This window comes from Puma concolor, chromosome E4, assembly GCF_028749965.1.
Source record: "Puma concolor isolate L17-30 chromosome E4, mPumCon1.1.hap2, whole genome shotgun sequence".
Classification (NCBI taxonomy): Eukaryota; Metazoa; Chordata; class Mammalia; order Carnivora; family Felidae; genus Puma; species Puma concolor.
Genome location: NC_141683.1, coordinates 26,441,808 through 26,458,390, shown reverse-complemented (window position 1 = coordinate 26,458,390; position 16,583 = coordinate 26,441,808). Strand labels below are relative to the sequence as shown.

General features: G+C 49.8%; 1 protein-coding gene and 1 long non-coding RNA gene across 5 annotated transcripts in view; one reads left to right on the top strand and one right to left on the bottom strand.

Moving 5' to 3' along the window:
* Positions 1 to 16,583, top strand: part of LOC147572515 (uncharacterized) — a 42,871-nt gene that overhangs the window by 14,839 nt on the left and 11,449 nt on the right. For 2 of the 3 annotated variants that reach the window (XR_015246035.1, XR_015246033.1), the window contains one exon: positions 489 to 1,200. This is a non-coding gene — a long non-coding RNA (uncharacterized LOC147572515). Of the gene's footprint in view, positions 1 to 488; positions 1,201 to 14,681; positions 14,749 to 16,583 lie in introns of those variants that run through there. The other variant, XR_015246034.1, reaches the window with a different exon arrangement.
* DSTYK (dual serine/threonine and tyrosine protein kinase) overlaps positions 852 to 16,583 on the bottom strand; it is a 50,266-nt gene continuing 34,534 nt past the window's right edge. Inside the window, exons 4-13 of one of the 2 annotated variants that reach the window (XM_025921052.2) lie at positions 16,078 to 16,310; positions 15,591 to 15,674; positions 14,782 to 14,958; positions 14,038 to 14,167; positions 12,669 to 12,825; positions 12,085 to 12,217; positions 9,963 to 10,076; positions 8,431 to 8,545; positions 5,643 to 5,777; positions 852 to 5,227 (exon numbers count right to left, since the gene is read on the bottom strand). In XM_025921052.2, the coding sequence (XP_025776837.2) occupies positions 5,040 to 5,227; positions 5,643 to 5,777; positions 8,431 to 8,545; positions 9,963 to 10,076; positions 12,085 to 12,217; positions 12,669 to 12,825; positions 14,038 to 14,167; positions 14,782 to 14,958; positions 15,591 to 15,674; positions 16,078 to 16,310 (1,466 nt within the window). In that variant the 3' untranslated portion in view covers positions 852 to 5,039. The other variant, XM_086693865.1, reaches the window with a different exon arrangement.

Genomic DNA, 16,583 nt, shown 5'->3' with positions numbered 1-16,583 from the left:
GCAGCCACACAAGTGCAATCCAGTAACCCCAAACCCCACCAAACACACCCACAAGCTGCTGGCTGACATTCCGTGGTGACTACAGGTGGTGCCACTCAGCTGCTAGGGGTCTATGATGGGGCGTATTGGGCAAGCAGATCTGAACAGTGGGGTGAGCCTAAATAAAAAATTCAAATATCCTGGGGTGCCTGGGCGGGGGTGGGGGGGTGTTCAGTCGGTTGAGCACCCGACTCTTGGTTTCGGCTCATGCCATGATCTCACAGTTCATGGGTTCAAGTCCCACGTTAGGCTATGCACTGGCAGCGTGGAGCCTACTTGGGATTTTCCCTCTCTCTCTCTCTCGCTCTTTCTCTGCCCCTCCCACACTCTCTCTTTCCCTCTTGCTCTCTCTCAAATAAACTTAAAAAAATTTTTTTTAACCTTTTAAAAAGAAAATTCAAATATTCCAAATGCAGAAACACCAGTATATAGATTCCGTTCTCTCACAGTGAAATAAAGAGAAGCCAGGCCCATGCCTGGGCTCAGCGCGCTGCAAGTTCATGCTGAAAAGAAGCTGGAGAAAAGGCTGTGAATCCAGGAAGAGGCTCTGAAAAGTGAATTGCTATCACTCGACTTCGCCCGCATCTTCTCTGCTGTCCTACCTCCCATCCGCCTGCCCCGCCCTCTGGTAGCCATAAGGCCAGGCACCCAGAAGTCCAGAGCAACATGCCTGGGGCAGTAAGATGTTCCATCACTCTCTAAGGCACACCGAAAGGCCTCTGACTGCCGAGGTCCCAGTGGAAACGGAACGAATAGGGGGCGTCTTCCTAACCTGGGGAGGGAAGGGAAAACAAAGCCAAGGAGATGTCAACTAAAACGTGAATGTGATCTTTATTATACAGCACATGTGGTATCTGTACATCCCAACAAGTATACAGGATACTCTATAAAACCAAACCTGACCACTCAAAGTTACACTGGACGAAGATTTAACCCAAAGTCACGTCTTGTAAAAACACAACGCGGTCCTGTGTGCCATGTTCCGGATCGAGGCAGCACAAGAAGGGAGAGGAGAAGGACTGGGTTTGGGCCAACGTAACATCCTCTGGTTATTGCACTTTCATTCTACACACTCAGTACGTTATGCTTTTATTAACACTGTAATAGACATTAGTCCTTTTGAAACAAATAAAAATATTACATAAAGGTAAAAGACAACAAGCCATCCAGACCAATTTTCTTTTCAACCCTCTGAGTCAGGTGGCCTCCCCCAACTCCAGGTATTCACATGGTCTCTACGCTCCTCTCAACTGGACTGGATGTTAACAAAGCAGATGTAGTTAAACATAAAACCCTTTTAAGAACAGTAGTGCTACTTGCAACCCCCAAAGGAGAGTGCGATACAAGTTTCTGAAGGTTACCCCCCCCCCCCCCTTATCCACTTTGCCGCAGCACTGGCCCTAACCACTCCCCCCGGAGTTAGAAGGAGCAATCCACTTTTTTGTTGTTGTTTTAAAGAAAAAGTGGGTTACTTGATCCAGCAAATCCAAAAATCAAGCTTTGAAAACTCAAAGAAGCAACTAGTCTTTTGGCAAAGGACTCGTCAAGGGCCATTTATCCCGCTCTGAAGCAGTATGGACTCTGGCTGGAGTCTCCCTGGTTAGCCAGATGGGAGACCAGGCGTGCCTTCTCTCCAGAGCAAGGCCAGAGGGAATCTCTACTCCCCATGGGCTACTGTCATCACCGATCCCTCCTGGCTTCTCAGTGCTAAATAATAAGCCAATAACAATAATAATAATAATAAAGTGTCATGCAGTGCAGTTATCACTTTGGAGCCCTGCCACGCCAACCTCTTCTCTCATCAGGGAAAGACTTCTGGCCCCTCTTTGGCAGCTCAGGTAAAGATGCATCCAGATGCTGACAGGGACTGGTGGAGAGTTCTACCATTCCCGTTTCCATCTGTCGTAGTTAATAATAGCCTTTCCTTCAAAGTTTCCCTGAACTTTAGTGTTAAAAAATCAGGAGAAGCTGCTGTCTGGGCTCTGTTCCCTTGAAACTGATGGAGTCACAAAGGATTCTCTTTGGTCCGGAAAGAACCAACACTGCCCTCTTTCCCAGAGAAGTGGAAGGCTCGCTCAACCCGCGAGCCGCGTGCCTGTGGAAACCTCACCCAGGCGAGCATTCCTCAAGTCATGCCAGACTGCCCTCGCTGCCAGCTCCCTGGGCACAGTGTCAGCCACTCCGGGGCTCCGGGCTTCATCTGTTTTTCTGATTGCTCTGCAAGAAGGTCCCTCACTCGGTTCTGAAGTCACGTAAGGGACCGGACTTCAAGCACATTAAAAATGGCCAGGTGATCATTTTCGGGCTGGGGTGAACCGCCCTGATGAAGTGATTAGAAGGACAGAACACAGTGAGGGTCATTCTTCCATCCCGTCCTTCCTCCTCCCCAGCCACAATCTCACCTCACCGCTCGGGAGCACATATAACCAAATCTAGGAGGGAAAACCTTTAGGACTTTGGTCTTGTCGAGCCCTCTATAGCCCAAGTGCCCCCCCAGACTTCTTTGAATACCTAGTGTCTTCCCAAGTAATATACAGTACAGTACATTTCATGGCATCCCATCACCGTAGTAACAACGGGTGCCAAGGAACAAAGGATCCGAAATTAGCGGACAATGTTATAAAACAAAAGCAAAGTATGCTGCGTGTTATATATATGCACTCCTGCACTCAGCCTGCTGAGTGTTTAAATAACACCTCCAAATATCTATATGTGGACTTTGGCTGGCCTGGAGATTTTCAGGAATATTTTGCACCTTTCCTCAGAATATTTTTTTTTTTTTTTTAAATGAATTGTTAACACAACTACCGTCTTACTTAGCACTGGTCCCTCCCATCCTCCTTCCTCCTCACTCAGGCAAAAAATCTGCTAGGAAACTGGTGTCTGAGAGCTGACAAGGGACACTGGGTGGAGGACAAGCGACCCTCCCTCCCCGTGAATGGGGGTGGGAACTAAGACTTCGGAAGAATGTTAGGAATGGGACTTCAGCACGGAAGCAGATTCCTGATCCCAGCTAGAGTAAAGGAAGACCGGCTGCAAAAGGGAAGCACAGAAATCCTTTATGAAATCTCATACAGAACAGACACTGAGACTGTTTTTCCGGCAGGTAGACACTACTCACCTCTCCTTTTTAAACTTGAAATCTGGCTTCCTGGAAGCCCCATCATTGTTTCCAGAAGGACAAACGGGTTAACGTGACAAGAACAGAGTGATGATTTGAAGAAGTAAAGCTACACATAGGTGTTAAGAGACCTACCGAACATCCTACCAACACAAGGCTGGCGCTCACAGAACCCAAAGATACTGGGTGTCTCACTTTATCGTTTGCAAGTAGAAAAGTTTTCAGCACTATGTGGAGTTTTTGAAGGGCTCCAAGTGCTTAGAGAGTTACTATGCTCAAACGTATCATAATCCGAGCTCGGGATAGCCAAAGAGTTAAAACTGAACTTTAGATTCCATTTCTACTCCGTTAATGTTTAAGAGATGGTCATTCTCTCGGAAACAACCCTACAAAATTCCAGCAGCAAGTCCGCCCATTTTCTTACACATCTACTCAGGGACCTGCTTCACAGAGCTGGAGGTCAGGCACAAGGGACAGACCACAGTGCTTGGGGACTAGGCAGATGCGACAGAGGCTCCTCACCTCCACTGCCTCTTCCTTCACCTGCCTGGTTTTCTAAATCTAGAGGACCATTTTGGTGGAGAGAGGCTCGAAGTCAAGATCTGAGAGGCACCGATATTTAAACTGTTCCCCTTCAGAATTTCTTACTGTGTACATCTCCTGACAAATGCTCACACTGTGTGTGTCCCAACTGCAAGGGAGGGGAACCGCCCCAGAGGCTAACACACAGGGCGAGGAGCACACACAGAGCTACAAAGAGCATTCTTCTTTTTCATCTGGTGCTTGTCTTCTTGCCTTGTATTCAAAACAAGGTAAAAAGAAGGGACGAATTGCGAAAGAGATCTCGGTGAAAAATCTCACTGACCCAAGTTTAAAAACATCAGTGTGTTAGGTTCAAACACAAAAACGAGAGTTTTTGATTCTTTTAAGTTTTAGAAACAATGTGGTATCTTTCTAGTAGGTTTGCGTGGAAGCTCACGGCCTCCAGATCACTGCCCCTTCTCAGGTCTCACCAGATACTCCACATGGGTCAATGTTACTCAGACACTCATCCCCAGGTACCATGTTAACTGGACCTTCCCCATGTTGAAACCCAAAGGGTGGGGGGTAAACGTCAAGAATGAAGGGAAGAAAAAGAGATTGGGTCCTGGGGTTGCCAGTAACTCAAAATCCAATCGCATATGTATATATACACATATGCACACACATTTGTATTTTTTTTGCCTTTATGCGGCCTCTTGGTGATGTAACCCATGAAAGCTCCCCCAGAAGTCAGGGATATTCGGTCCCATCAATGTAAACACGCTGGCACCATAAGGAGCAGACAGCTCCGTTTCTAGCTCCCTCACCGGGGCCTCAGGCTGCTGCGACCTGAGGTCTCCGGCTGCAGGTAGCGGGAAGTTATTATTTTGTTCCGATGTTCTTACAATCCCAGAACTAAGTTCATATTTTCCAGGGGTCCTGACGACTGGATAGAACCAGACTATTCCTAGCTAGAGCCGAATTTACAAAAATTCTAATTTTTAGTACTATCACCACCGCAGTGCCCCACTTATCTTAGCAACATACAGTGAGCAGACGATGGTGACGTTTGCCTCCTTTTCAGTTCTGGGGCTGGAACGTTGCATTCTTCAGTGTTTACGTGTCCCACACGATCTTGTGCGGACGGGATAGTGTGGGGCATCGGTGAGCCGCTGAACGCACCCCGACGACCAGCGAGCTCCTCGCTACCTGGCAGGCGCCTCTGCCTGGGAAGGTCTCAAGTTGCCCAGCGGGCATCAGTTCCCTCGGGAGCTCTCTGAATAAACGTCCAATTCCTCCCACGGCCAACAGGTGAGGGGAAGGAAAGAAACAGAGTAAAAGAGAAAGGTCTTTGCTTTCAAGTAGAGTCATCCAGTCCCCGGTTCGGCTGCTCCGAAGCGGACGCGCACAGCCGGTCCATGATGCCCCGGAGCATGGGCTGCACGATGCCCAGGAGGGGCCTCTGGGAAGGGTCGCCGTCCCAGCAGGCCTCCATCAGCTGCCAGCACTCCTCGTCGAACACAGGCAGACGCTCCGGCCGGGCCCCTGGAGACAGGCGCATGGAAAGAAGACCAGAGTCAGCGACGGGGCCAGTGCCACCACGAGGCCTGACCGGCTCGCAGACCGATGGCCCACGTGGGGCTCAGGAGTTCTGGCTTCGACTGCAGACACCTAGGTTAGAACCTGACAGTAACGGTGACAGAACACTGGAACGCACTGGCATAGGAAGTAGAAGAATTGGAAATTTTAAAGAAAAAAAGCCTTGACACGGTTCAGCGCAATGCTACCTGAAAGCAAAGGGGCGACCTCGGTGTCTTCCCCGGATTCCCTGACGGTACGTGGCCCTGCGGTGCGACGGCCGGAGCGGGTGACAGGAGGCCCGGCTGCAGGGCCCGGTCTCAGTCTCCCCTTGATGGGGGCCGGGGCGGGGTCAGGACAGGGTAGGGCTTGTGGCTCTTACCTCTTCGCACATTGTTCCAGAGATGGTCTTTGCTGGCACACCTCTCAAATGCTTCGGGGAGCTTGACGGAGCCCGAGCAGATATACCAGAAGAGGATGCCAAAGGCGTAGACATCGACGGAGTTGTCGTATTTCCCTACAGCAAGAAAGGGCGACGGCAGTGAGCCGGGACGAGAGATCAGCTGTGCCCCTATAACTGGGTCTGCAGAGGTCATCACGCCTTTTTGTCTAAAGCTTTTAACAGCCATGATCTCCCACAGCAACCCCGGTAGGCAGGACCGCTGACAACGCCCATCTTCTACCCAAAACCACAACAGCACAGGAAGGGTGATGCGAGACACCAGGATGGCCAAGACCAGAGCCTGACAGAGGAGAAGGAGGACAGGCCTCTGATTTTGATTGAACAGCCAAGAAGACCCATCCTGACGGGTCGGATTGGGGAAATAAGCTTGGGAAACACAGGTGGGTGAGCAGATTGGAACCAGAATGTAAAAATTTTTAAATTTTTTAAAAATAATTAATTTATTTTTGAGGGGGGGTGGTGGGGAGGGGCAGAGAGAGAGACAGAGTCCCAAGCAGGCATGCAGGAGCCTGATGCGGGGGCTCAAACTCACGAACTGTGAGATCATAACCTGAGCTGAAATCAAGAGAGTCAGGACGCTTAACCAACTGAGCCGCCCAGGCGCCCTTAGAATGTAAAGATTTTTTTAGTTTATTTTTTTCTTTCTGAGAGAGAGAGAGAGAGAAGGGAGAGGAGCAGAGAAAGAGAAAGAGAGAGAGAGAGAGAGAGAGAGAATCCCAAGCAGGCTCTGCACTGTCAGCACAGAGCCCAATGTAGGGCTCGAACGCATGAGATCATGACCTGAGCCTAAATCAAGAATTGGACACGTAACCGACTAAGCCACCCAGGCACCTGAGAATATAAAGATTTTTAAAAGACAGAAAAGTCTGGATTCAATGGGCAGCATGAGGTCCTTTAGGTTTTAGGGCAGGAGGTGACATGAAGAACCTATTTTAGAAAGATTCTTCTGACAGCAACTGGATGGACTGCAGAGAATCAAGGGAAGTGAAATACCAAGCAGCCAAAAGAAAACAACCGTGGGGCAGGGGGGGAGAGAAATGTTCCAAGAAGTGAATTTCGAGAAAGAAAACGACTGTATGCTGAGTCCACCGTGGGTCCCGCTCACCCCCGCCCTCACGCGCATCACTCAGGGAAGGGCCGGGGCCGGACCTGTGTGTGAGGCCATCAAGAGCAGGCCACGTACACGGCTCATTTTAACTCTTCCCCACGCTGATGAAGGGCCTGCCGGGACTGTCCCCTCTTCCCTGGCACGGACACGACCCCTTCCCCCGCCAACCCCTCAGGCTCAAACTCTCGAGTCCTCGTCTGGTCATCCTTTGCTGTTCACCATCGACACCTAGTTAACCACAAAATCCCACCCGTTCCTCCCGTGAACTGATCCTGAATCCGGCACGGCTTTTTTGTGTCAGTGCTGCTACCAGCCTGATCCTGGAGACCCAAACCCCTGGTCTGCCTGCCTTGGTTCTCGCCCCGCAAAGCCCCTCCACCTTCCGCTGCTAAGCTGACCTTCCGTGAACGTGTCCTCATCCCCCGCCTGCACAGTTCTTTTTTTCAAATTTTTAGAATTATTTTTGAGAGAGACAGAGAGAGAGAGAGCAAGTGGGGAGGGGAAGAGAGAAGAGGGACAGAGGATCCAAAGCAGGCTTGTGCTGACAGCAGAGAGTCCTATGTGGGGCTTGAACTTGCAAATCATGAGGTCATGACCTGAGCCTAGGTCAGACGCCTAACACACTGAGCCACGTGGGCGCCCCAAAAGCTCAAGTTCCAATATTTCTTCCACAACGAGACTTTCTTCCTCGGTGTGGATTTCAAGCTCGGTGTGTTTCATCTCCAACCTTGTTTGCTTTTACTCCCCACAGGGATTTGTGCCCTGTCAGGCAATTTTCCTCATACTTCCCTTTCCCCAGCCTCCAGAATGTTCTCTCCTTCCAGACACCTGGTTAGATTCTAGAGCCAGAAAGACCTAGATTCCAATCCCAGCTCCATCATTTCTAGCTCAGCATTGTGGGGTGGCTTTCTGATGTTCACCAGTCTGGACTTAACTTTACCCGTGACATGGGCACAAAAATGCATCAGCGGCAGCACAGACTTGCTGTGAGGATTAAATGGAACAAAATATATGAAAAACCGTACCCGCACTGCCTAGCTCCAAGAACATGCTTAATAGCAATGCCCTGCCCACATACCAATTTTTCCCGACTTGACTCAAGTCCTACCCCAAATCTCAACCATAAAACTGTCGAACATTTCAACCTTCACTTACCACCTGTCTGAACACCAGCATCACATCATGTAGCACCCGATTTAGCACCTGGTCACACAGTCTGATGCTGCTTCCTAATTATTTAACCTCTCTTAATAGATCTCTGTCATCAGCGAGTTCATTGATGATCAGGGCCAACTCCTGATGTACAGAAGTTCTTCAATCAGGACTTTATGATCAACTAACTGGTTGATTATGGCAACCACAGCACGAATAGCCCAGAGAAACGTCCAAAAGCAGACTCGGTGACTCCTAGTTACACTTCTCCTTCTCACCCCTTCACCTCCTCACCTTCCCCCTACCTGTCTTTAGGTTTCCCCTCCCCTGGCTCTCCCTTGCCCGCCCCAGACCGGCCGGTAGTACTTGTGGATACTACTTAAGCAAGAGGTAGAACTCATTAAAGCATGGAGCCCTGCTGAGGCCCACTCCCGCCCTGCAGCTTACCTGTGAAAAGTTCAGGGGCCATATGGATTGGTGTCCCCACAATGCTGCCTGACATCATGGCCTCTGGCTTGCAGAACCCTAAGTCAGTGATCTTGGCACGGTTCTGCTTGTCCAGCTGCCAACAAAGCAGGGCAAGAGTCAGCCTGCGTCTGACCCTGCACGTAACGCTCAGGGGCACACTCAAGCTCAGGGGCACACTCAAGCTCTGAAGCGGGTGTCTACTTCCCAGTAGCGCTTCCTCAACCCTGCTTCCCGCCTCCCTGTCTCCAGACTCGTTCCCATTCCCATCTTCCCCCCAGACTGTAAGCAACCTAAGGGCAGGGGCTGCCTTTTTCGTCTTTGTATACCTAGCGCTTAGCACACTGCCTGGCACATAGCAGGAACTTAGTAAGTCTAGGAAGAATGAATAAGTGAAGGACACGGAGGAAAGGATTTGGGTTCCTGATTATTCTTCTCTGACCTCCAGACCCCAGGGCAGAAAGTTGCTAAGTAAGAAGGCTGAGGTCCTCTGGTGAGCTGAGGAGAGTTTCCTGAATTCCCTGCAGTTTCCTTTCCTAAAGGCCCAAGAGAATAAGTCTACGTCTCATTTGACTACAGATAAGCCTCTTAGGTTTCGGCCTATGATTTTAGGATGATCTTTCCCTTCCCCCCAAACTGCTGTCATCTCTCTGTATGTACCTGTTGCCAGAAACACCTCAATGATAATGCAACACAGTGTCAAGAGAATATGTCAGAGGAGTCTCTACAATTGAGATAACGGAACATGACCACCTTACCTTTAAGGTGCATTTACCCATCTCAGCCCTCATCCAGCACCTGTGATCAAACCCTAAGCAATAACAAGACCTGGAAGCCTCGAACACGTCGTCACAAAAGCACAAAAGAGCAGAAAGACTATTCCAGATTAAAGGAGGATAAAAAACATGACAATAAAGTACGCTGTACGACCCTTGGAGCGAACCCTGGATCAAACACACAAACAAATGACCGTATTCGGGTAACTAAACATATTTGGGACAACTGGGAAATGTTAATATAGACTGCATGTTAACTAACAGCATTATACCAATGTTAAATTTCTTTGGTGTGATAATGGCATTTTAATTACACAGAAGAGTGTCCTTTTTAGGAGATACAAGCTCAAGTACTTAGGAATGTGTTATCTGCAACTTACTTTCATATACTTGAACAAAGAGTGTGCGTACGTGTGTGCGAGACTGAGGAACAGAGAGAGACTAACCCAGGAGAAAGAGAATATGAATCCGGGTGAACCGTATGTGGTCGTTGTACCACTCTTTTCTCTTCTGTAAGTGTGAAGTTTTTCAACAGTGTTCGGAGGAAAAGCCTTAAGCAACGTACGCTCAGTCTATGATGCGGCTTCACGCTCCCCAAGCATTATGTCTGAGATCCCATCAATCCACTGTTCTTCCGGCAGCCTCTTCCTATGATCAAACTCACATTCATGCGGACCCTCCCAAGGTCACTTAACCCACGGAGGCGGGGCGTTATCTCGGGGAAACAGCTCTACTCACCAGGACATTTTTTAGCTTGATATCACGGTGGACAAGGCCCTGGCTGTGCAGGAAGCGGATTCCTTCCACCACATCTAGTGCTATCTGTAGACGTGTCTCCAGCGTCAGCCCAGCCTTGGGGAGACAAAAGGGCTCACGTGTCACTAACAAGACAACTCCTCAGTCCAACCTGCTTAAACCAACTAAGAGTTCCTTCTGCGGGGCACTGAGAGTCGGCCTGCACTAGGGCACACAGGACAAGTGCAGAGAGTAGATGGGAAGAAGGGAAGAGGAAAGAAGTTAGGAGGAGGAGGCTGAGGGGTTGCCCCAAACAGGACTACAAGAGGCACAGTCCAACAACTGAACGCATGAGTTCATTTCCATCCCCTACCCCCAACAAACTCTGGAACTGCCCTTGAGACCCAGAGTACTTCCGGGTCTCAGGGTGCGTGGCTGGCTAGGTCAGCGGAGCATGTGACTGCTGGTCTCGGGGTCGTGAGTTTGAGCCCCACGTTCGGCAGAGAGATGACTTAAATATTTTTTTAAGTAAGAAAATAAAAACATATTTTTTACGAAAAAGGTATTTCTAGGTTTCTCAGGCAGAATGACCTCTGCTGCATTGTAAGCCTCATTGGCCCACGTTTGGCTTTACAGATTCAAATATCAAACTCACACATCTTACTTGTACCGGGCCTCCAACTTAGGGTCTCCTGAATTCCAGAGGACATTACATCACTCATCCAGAAGCTGAGATTCAGTTTTCTAGCCCTCTTGTGGGAAAGCATCAGACAGTGCTGAGCTTAACTCCTCTGAAATGAAGAGGGAGAGCCACCGGGAGAGTCATTTTCTCGACCCTATTGAGTTTCCACGGCTCCTGCAATGATTTCTAGCGATTCCTGTCTTATATCTGGAAGCGTCCGCATAAACTGGCATGAGAGGCATTTGTGAGAAGGGACCCACCCACATGCACTGGGGTTAGCTTCCCCCAGCCCCACTGAGCCCCGGTGTAGGGACCAGAGAAACGGGCATCTCTACTTCCCTTGCTGCTTTGGGCGAGGGAAACTGAGCACCCGACTGACCGTATCTCCTCTTCACTCAAAATCTTTCAACAGCTTTTCAGGGTCTAGACTGCGATTTGAATTCTATGGAAATTCTTTTTAAAAAAAAAATTTGTTTTTAATGTTTATTTATTTTTGAGACAGAGGGAGACAGAGCATGAGTGGGGGAGGGGCACAGACAGACAGAGACACAGAATCTGAAACAGGCTCCGGGCTCTGAGCTGTCAGCACAGAGCCCGACGCGGGGCTCAAACCCACGAACCGTGAGATCGTGACCTGAGCTGAAGTCGGCCGCTCAACCGACTGAGCCACCCAGGCGCTCCTGTGTGGAAATTCTTAATTCTGGTGTTCTACAATTTGTTCTCAACATGTCTTTGCACATCACACTCCCCTAGTCCCAGACAGCTGCTCCAACACGACCAGTGTCCTTCAGGTGGAGGGCATTACGCTCCTCCTTCCCCCTAGCGTGGCCTCTTCCTTCTACCAAATTTTACCCATCAGGGTATATTTACCAAACTCAAATCCTCATGACATACTCACTGACTACAAGTCTCTTAGAAGCTTCTGACAATTAGACTTTTTTTTTGTTTTAAGTGAGCTCTCCACCTGAAGTGGGGCTTAACTCCTAACCCCGAGATCAAGAGTCACACGCACCACTGGCCGAGCCAGCCGGGGGCCCCTGGCAATCACACTTCCTGATATCCCCTTCTGGTGCTTAATACAGGCTCTTGGACAAAAAGGAGTCACTGATAAATACTGGCTGGTTAAACGACAAAAATTGGCTCATCCCTCGAGAGCGACAAAAGGAGGAAGAACAGCAAAGTTATAGGACGCTTTTCTGCTCCTCCGCGTAGTCTAGGTTTGTACCACCATCACCAGAGGTGACGGTGGTGAACTGGCAGCGTTCTGGGCCGAAAATCAGACTCTGAGAAGTCTGTGAGGTTTTTCTGGATTGGGGTAATCAAGCTTGATTATTCCAACAACGTCTCGTGAAAGCTAGAAGGTCCGGACAGACAAGGAGGGATGACAGGCCGGGGAGGACCCCGTGGCTCCGGTTGCGCGGTCACCCCCTCGCCCCGCCTCACCTTCAGCCCAGTGTAGAGGTCCCGGTGCAGCCTCTCCATGATGAGCAGCACGGCGATGCTGGAGCCGCCGCCATAGCCGTAGTCGATGACTGAGCCGTGGAGGTCCACCAAGCGCTCGTGCTTCGGCAGAGACCTGGTGGGAACGAGAGAGGCCGCGGCTGCCGTGCTCCGGTCTCACCCTGCACAGCGTGCCGCCACGTGGGAAGGGATACCCCAGAGACCACCCTCAGTCCAGGTCCAGGGGGAGCGGCCCTCGGTACAGAGGAAAGGGAAAGACAATGGCCTCCAGTGAGGACAAAGCGTCACAGAATCTAGAGACGGACAGGCCGCAAGGACTAAGGAAGAAGTCCAACGGGAGACGGAGTCTGTGAGAAATCAGGATGGCGGGGAGAGGGCAAGCAAAGCCACTGAAGGCCTGGCAGAGAGCACGTGACTGGAACAAACCCAGAAATACTGTCCACGACACCCTGGGGCACAGGAATGGAGAGACCAGGGACGCTGCAGCTCTTGGTACAAAAGTCGTGTCGGCTTCTGGCTTCTTCTCTGGATCTTTTCCCACAGGGATGAACGACAGGAGAACCTACCTCATGTAGTGAAACTCCAAAGCCAGGTCATTCCAGTGCTTCTCATCCGGAGGGACGACCGACTTGAGGGCACACGGGAAGTGTCCTCCCCAGTTGTCACACAGGTACACCACGCCGTACTGGCCCCGGCCCAGTTCCTGACCCAGTTTAGGTTTACCTATGAAATACGGAGACAGGGATGAGGCAGGAGGAATGGGAGCCTGCTGGCCAACCTCCCTAAGATTCTTTTTTTTTTTTTAAGTTTTTTTAACATTTATTTTTGAGACAGAGAGAGACAGAGCATGAACGGGGGAGGGTCAGAGAGAGGGAGACACAGAATCCGAAACAGGCTCCAGGCTCTGAGCTGTCAGCACAGAGCCCGACGTGGGGCTCAAACTCACAGACCATGAGATCATGACCTGAGCCGAAGTCGGCCGCTTACCCGACTGAGCCACCCAGGCACCCCATCCTCCCTAAGATTCTTGGATGTGTGCGGTCCCTGGCCGGCTCGGTCAGTGGAGCGTGTGACTCTTGCTCTTGGGGTTGTGGGTTCGAGCCCCACGTTGAGTGTAGAGATTACTTAAAAATAAAACCTTAAAGACTGCCTATGAAGAAAATATATATCTTGTTTAAGAAAAAAGGAGAAAAAAAAAGGATTCTTAGACACAGACCTAAAAGTAGGAAGTTGTAATTCTGACAGTACTGGAAACTAGTAGAAAGTACCCTAACTGGTCTGATTTATCTATTTTATTTATTTATTTATTTTTGAAAGGGGGGGAGGGGCACAGAGAGAGGGAGACACGGGATCTGAAGCAGGCTCCAGGCTCTGAGCTGTCAGCACAGAGTCTAACGCGAGGCTTGAACCAATGAACCACAAGATCATGACCTGAGCTGAAGCTGGACACTTAACTGACTGAGCCACCTAGGTGCCCCCTAACTGGTTTGATTTAAATAAACCTGTCATGTCACTTGAACTATACAAATAGCGGGACCGGGGCGCCTGGGTGGCTCAGTCGGTTAAGTGTCCAACTTCGGCTCAGGTCACAATCTTGCGGTCCGTGAATTCGAGCCCCACGTCGGGCTCTGTGCTGACCGCTCAGAGCTTGGAGCCTGTTTCGGATTCTGTGTCTCCCTCTCTCTCTGACCCTCCCCCGTTCATGCTCTGTCTCTCTCTGTCTCAAAAATAAATAAACGTTAAAAAAAAAAAAAATTAAAAAAAAAAGAAATGGATTCTGTAACAAATAGTGGGACCAAACAGACTTTAGGGTTTCAAAAACACATCAGTGGGTGCTTAGGTAGCTTTGCAAGGAAGCAGCGCTAGAGGTAGAACATGCAAACGCCAGGTATCCAGAAACTTCTCCCAATTTACTTGGGAAAGACAGGGACTCACGATGTAGCAAGACATCCTGTAAAGAGCGGCTTTCCAGAGAAAGGCGAGCCAGGCGGGGGGCATGATCCTTGCGAACCTTCAACCAGAGATCTTCTGTTTTCTCCAACCGACCTGAGTGGCCAGCTTCTAGCTGGAAGAGAAACAGAAAGAAGACACGTGACTTTCCAAGTCCCTAGTTTGGCTTCCTCACCTATTATATGGGGACAATAATATCTACCTGCTGAGGACAACTGAGAGAGTTACACAAGCTGTGCAGAACACGGCTCCGACACTGGCATACAGTGAGCTCTCGATAAATAACCACTTTGCCTCCTGGATGCGCCATCTCCACACCCTCCCCTCTATACACACGTACACACATGTGCACGCGTACACGCGCACACACACACACGCACACTCTGAGGGGACAAGCACGTCACATAACTGTGAACCAGTGTGAAAGTTACAAAGTCGTCCTCCTCTGTGACTCATTTCTAAAATACTAAATAAATAAAATTCCTACCCCTTGATTTTCATTCCTCACTCAATGAAATGGGGAGAAATTAACTGAGTTCCCTTCCTGTTCCCAAGAGTTAGAAAAATCTCCACATGAGAAATGTACTGATGAAACTTCCTAAAACATGATATTATCCTTTAACATACAGGAAGAAGATACACTGATGATCTTAGAAAAATTACACGCAGAGCAGTGGGCAAAATATTGCTCGAAAGGTAAGGCTCTTCTCTCTCTTCCGACATACGCACCTGCCGCAAGGAGGCTGCAAAAGCCTCATGAGAACTGTTGAGTCGGGTCCGGAACTGGCTGCAAATGCTCTTGGCCAATTTAGAGGCACTGAGGCTCTCGATGGCTTCCTGGGCCACCTTCCTCTTCCATTCCAGTGTGATGGCGGGTGGGCTCACCCATGTGATACGCTGGATGATCTGCGGGAAGAAGAGACGAAGAACATGCAAGGGTGGGGACAGGAGCCACCAGAAAGAGCCAACGCCCTTCCCCTCTGGGCTACCCACTCGTTAGGAGCAGGCTAGTAAGAAAGCAGCCACGTGAAGGCCAAGATTCCTCTCCCATTCCACCTACCTCATAATCAGGGCTCAGACCAAAGGAAAGCATCAAAGAACACTAGGCCTAGTCTATGGGCTCACAAACCCTCACTACATACAGTCAGCGCTGGGGGCGCCCGGAATTCCCTTTCTGAACTCAGTATGGAATAAGAGCCACATCAAATTCCAGAAAAGAAACCACACAAATGGCCTCTGGCAGGAAAGCCTGATTCTGAGAAAACATTTCGGCTGGGGAGAAAGGAATCTGAAGAAGCTAGTGAAGGAGAGTCTTAGGGCTGCATAAAATATTTAAACGCACCATTCTCAAGTGTTAAAGTGGCTCCGTTCCTAATTATCTCAGAGCTGGCATAAACCAGAACTGTCCTGGGCAGGCAAATCGGGACAAACGGCCACCTACCTACACCAACAGAAGATCCTAGACATCAGCTGCTATTGGGGTGACTAAGGTTCTGAGCCAACCAGGGCCAGAGAATGTTTCTCTAAGCAAGCCCCACCTGTTTGATTTGCTCCCACAGCATCCTTGTAACCGAGGACCCTGAGTGAAACGTAACTTCGACGTGATAGGCGGCATTTAAGATCTGGAAGAGAACACACAAACCAAAGTCAATACGCCCTGAGCAGAGGGGCTGATTAAAAAATGTGATAAATAGTATTTACTTAAGGCAGGGTCCAGTTTCAAGGTTCCCAAATATACCCATCGATACGAGTGCAGAGTCGACGCAGGTGCATCATCGGTTCTGCGGCTCTCTGGGCCTCTTTCCTTCCCTCTTCACCTTCTAGCTCATCACCCGAACTGCGACTGTGCAGCTCACAAGCCCCTCTGACAGGCAGTGCTCATGTGACGGAAAAGTTCAATATAATTCAAAGGGGATGGGCAGAGGAGTGAAAGGGTAACCCCGGGCTAACTTGAGGCTGGGTTTCTGTGTGGTGTCTGCTTTGTATGTCACCTGTGACACGGTATCTTGGCCATTCTGCAAGTACCTGTTTGAGATAATTACTGGTGATGTGAACTGAGACATCCTGGGACTTCTCCAGGCTCTGCAGGCACCGTTCCAGGGTGCCGACAAAGCTCTCGCGCAGGTAATCCACTGAGCTGATCAGCTTGTTCGCCACCGCCTGATTAAGCCGGGAGATGATGAGCTCCTGTATCTGTCGGATGCAGCATTTGATTTCTCTGGTGCCCACTGGCTCTCCGTTCTCAGGGACAATGACATCTATGGAGGCAGAGAAAGAAGCCAGTGGGCTGTGAGAGGAAGGGGCAGGCACTGAGAATAAGGGTCTCCCCCAACCAAAGCCGAGGAGCTACCAGCACGATGGCTGTAAAAGACACGGCTGGCTGACGAGCTCTGACCTTCAGTATGATCCGGGGCCATGCGATCCTCTACTACTTAGGCATCTGAGAATACTGAGAAAAAGCAACTGTGTCTAGAACGAGCCCATTGATTTTTGTCAGCTTTCATGTCACCTTTATAGGAGGAGGATCATTT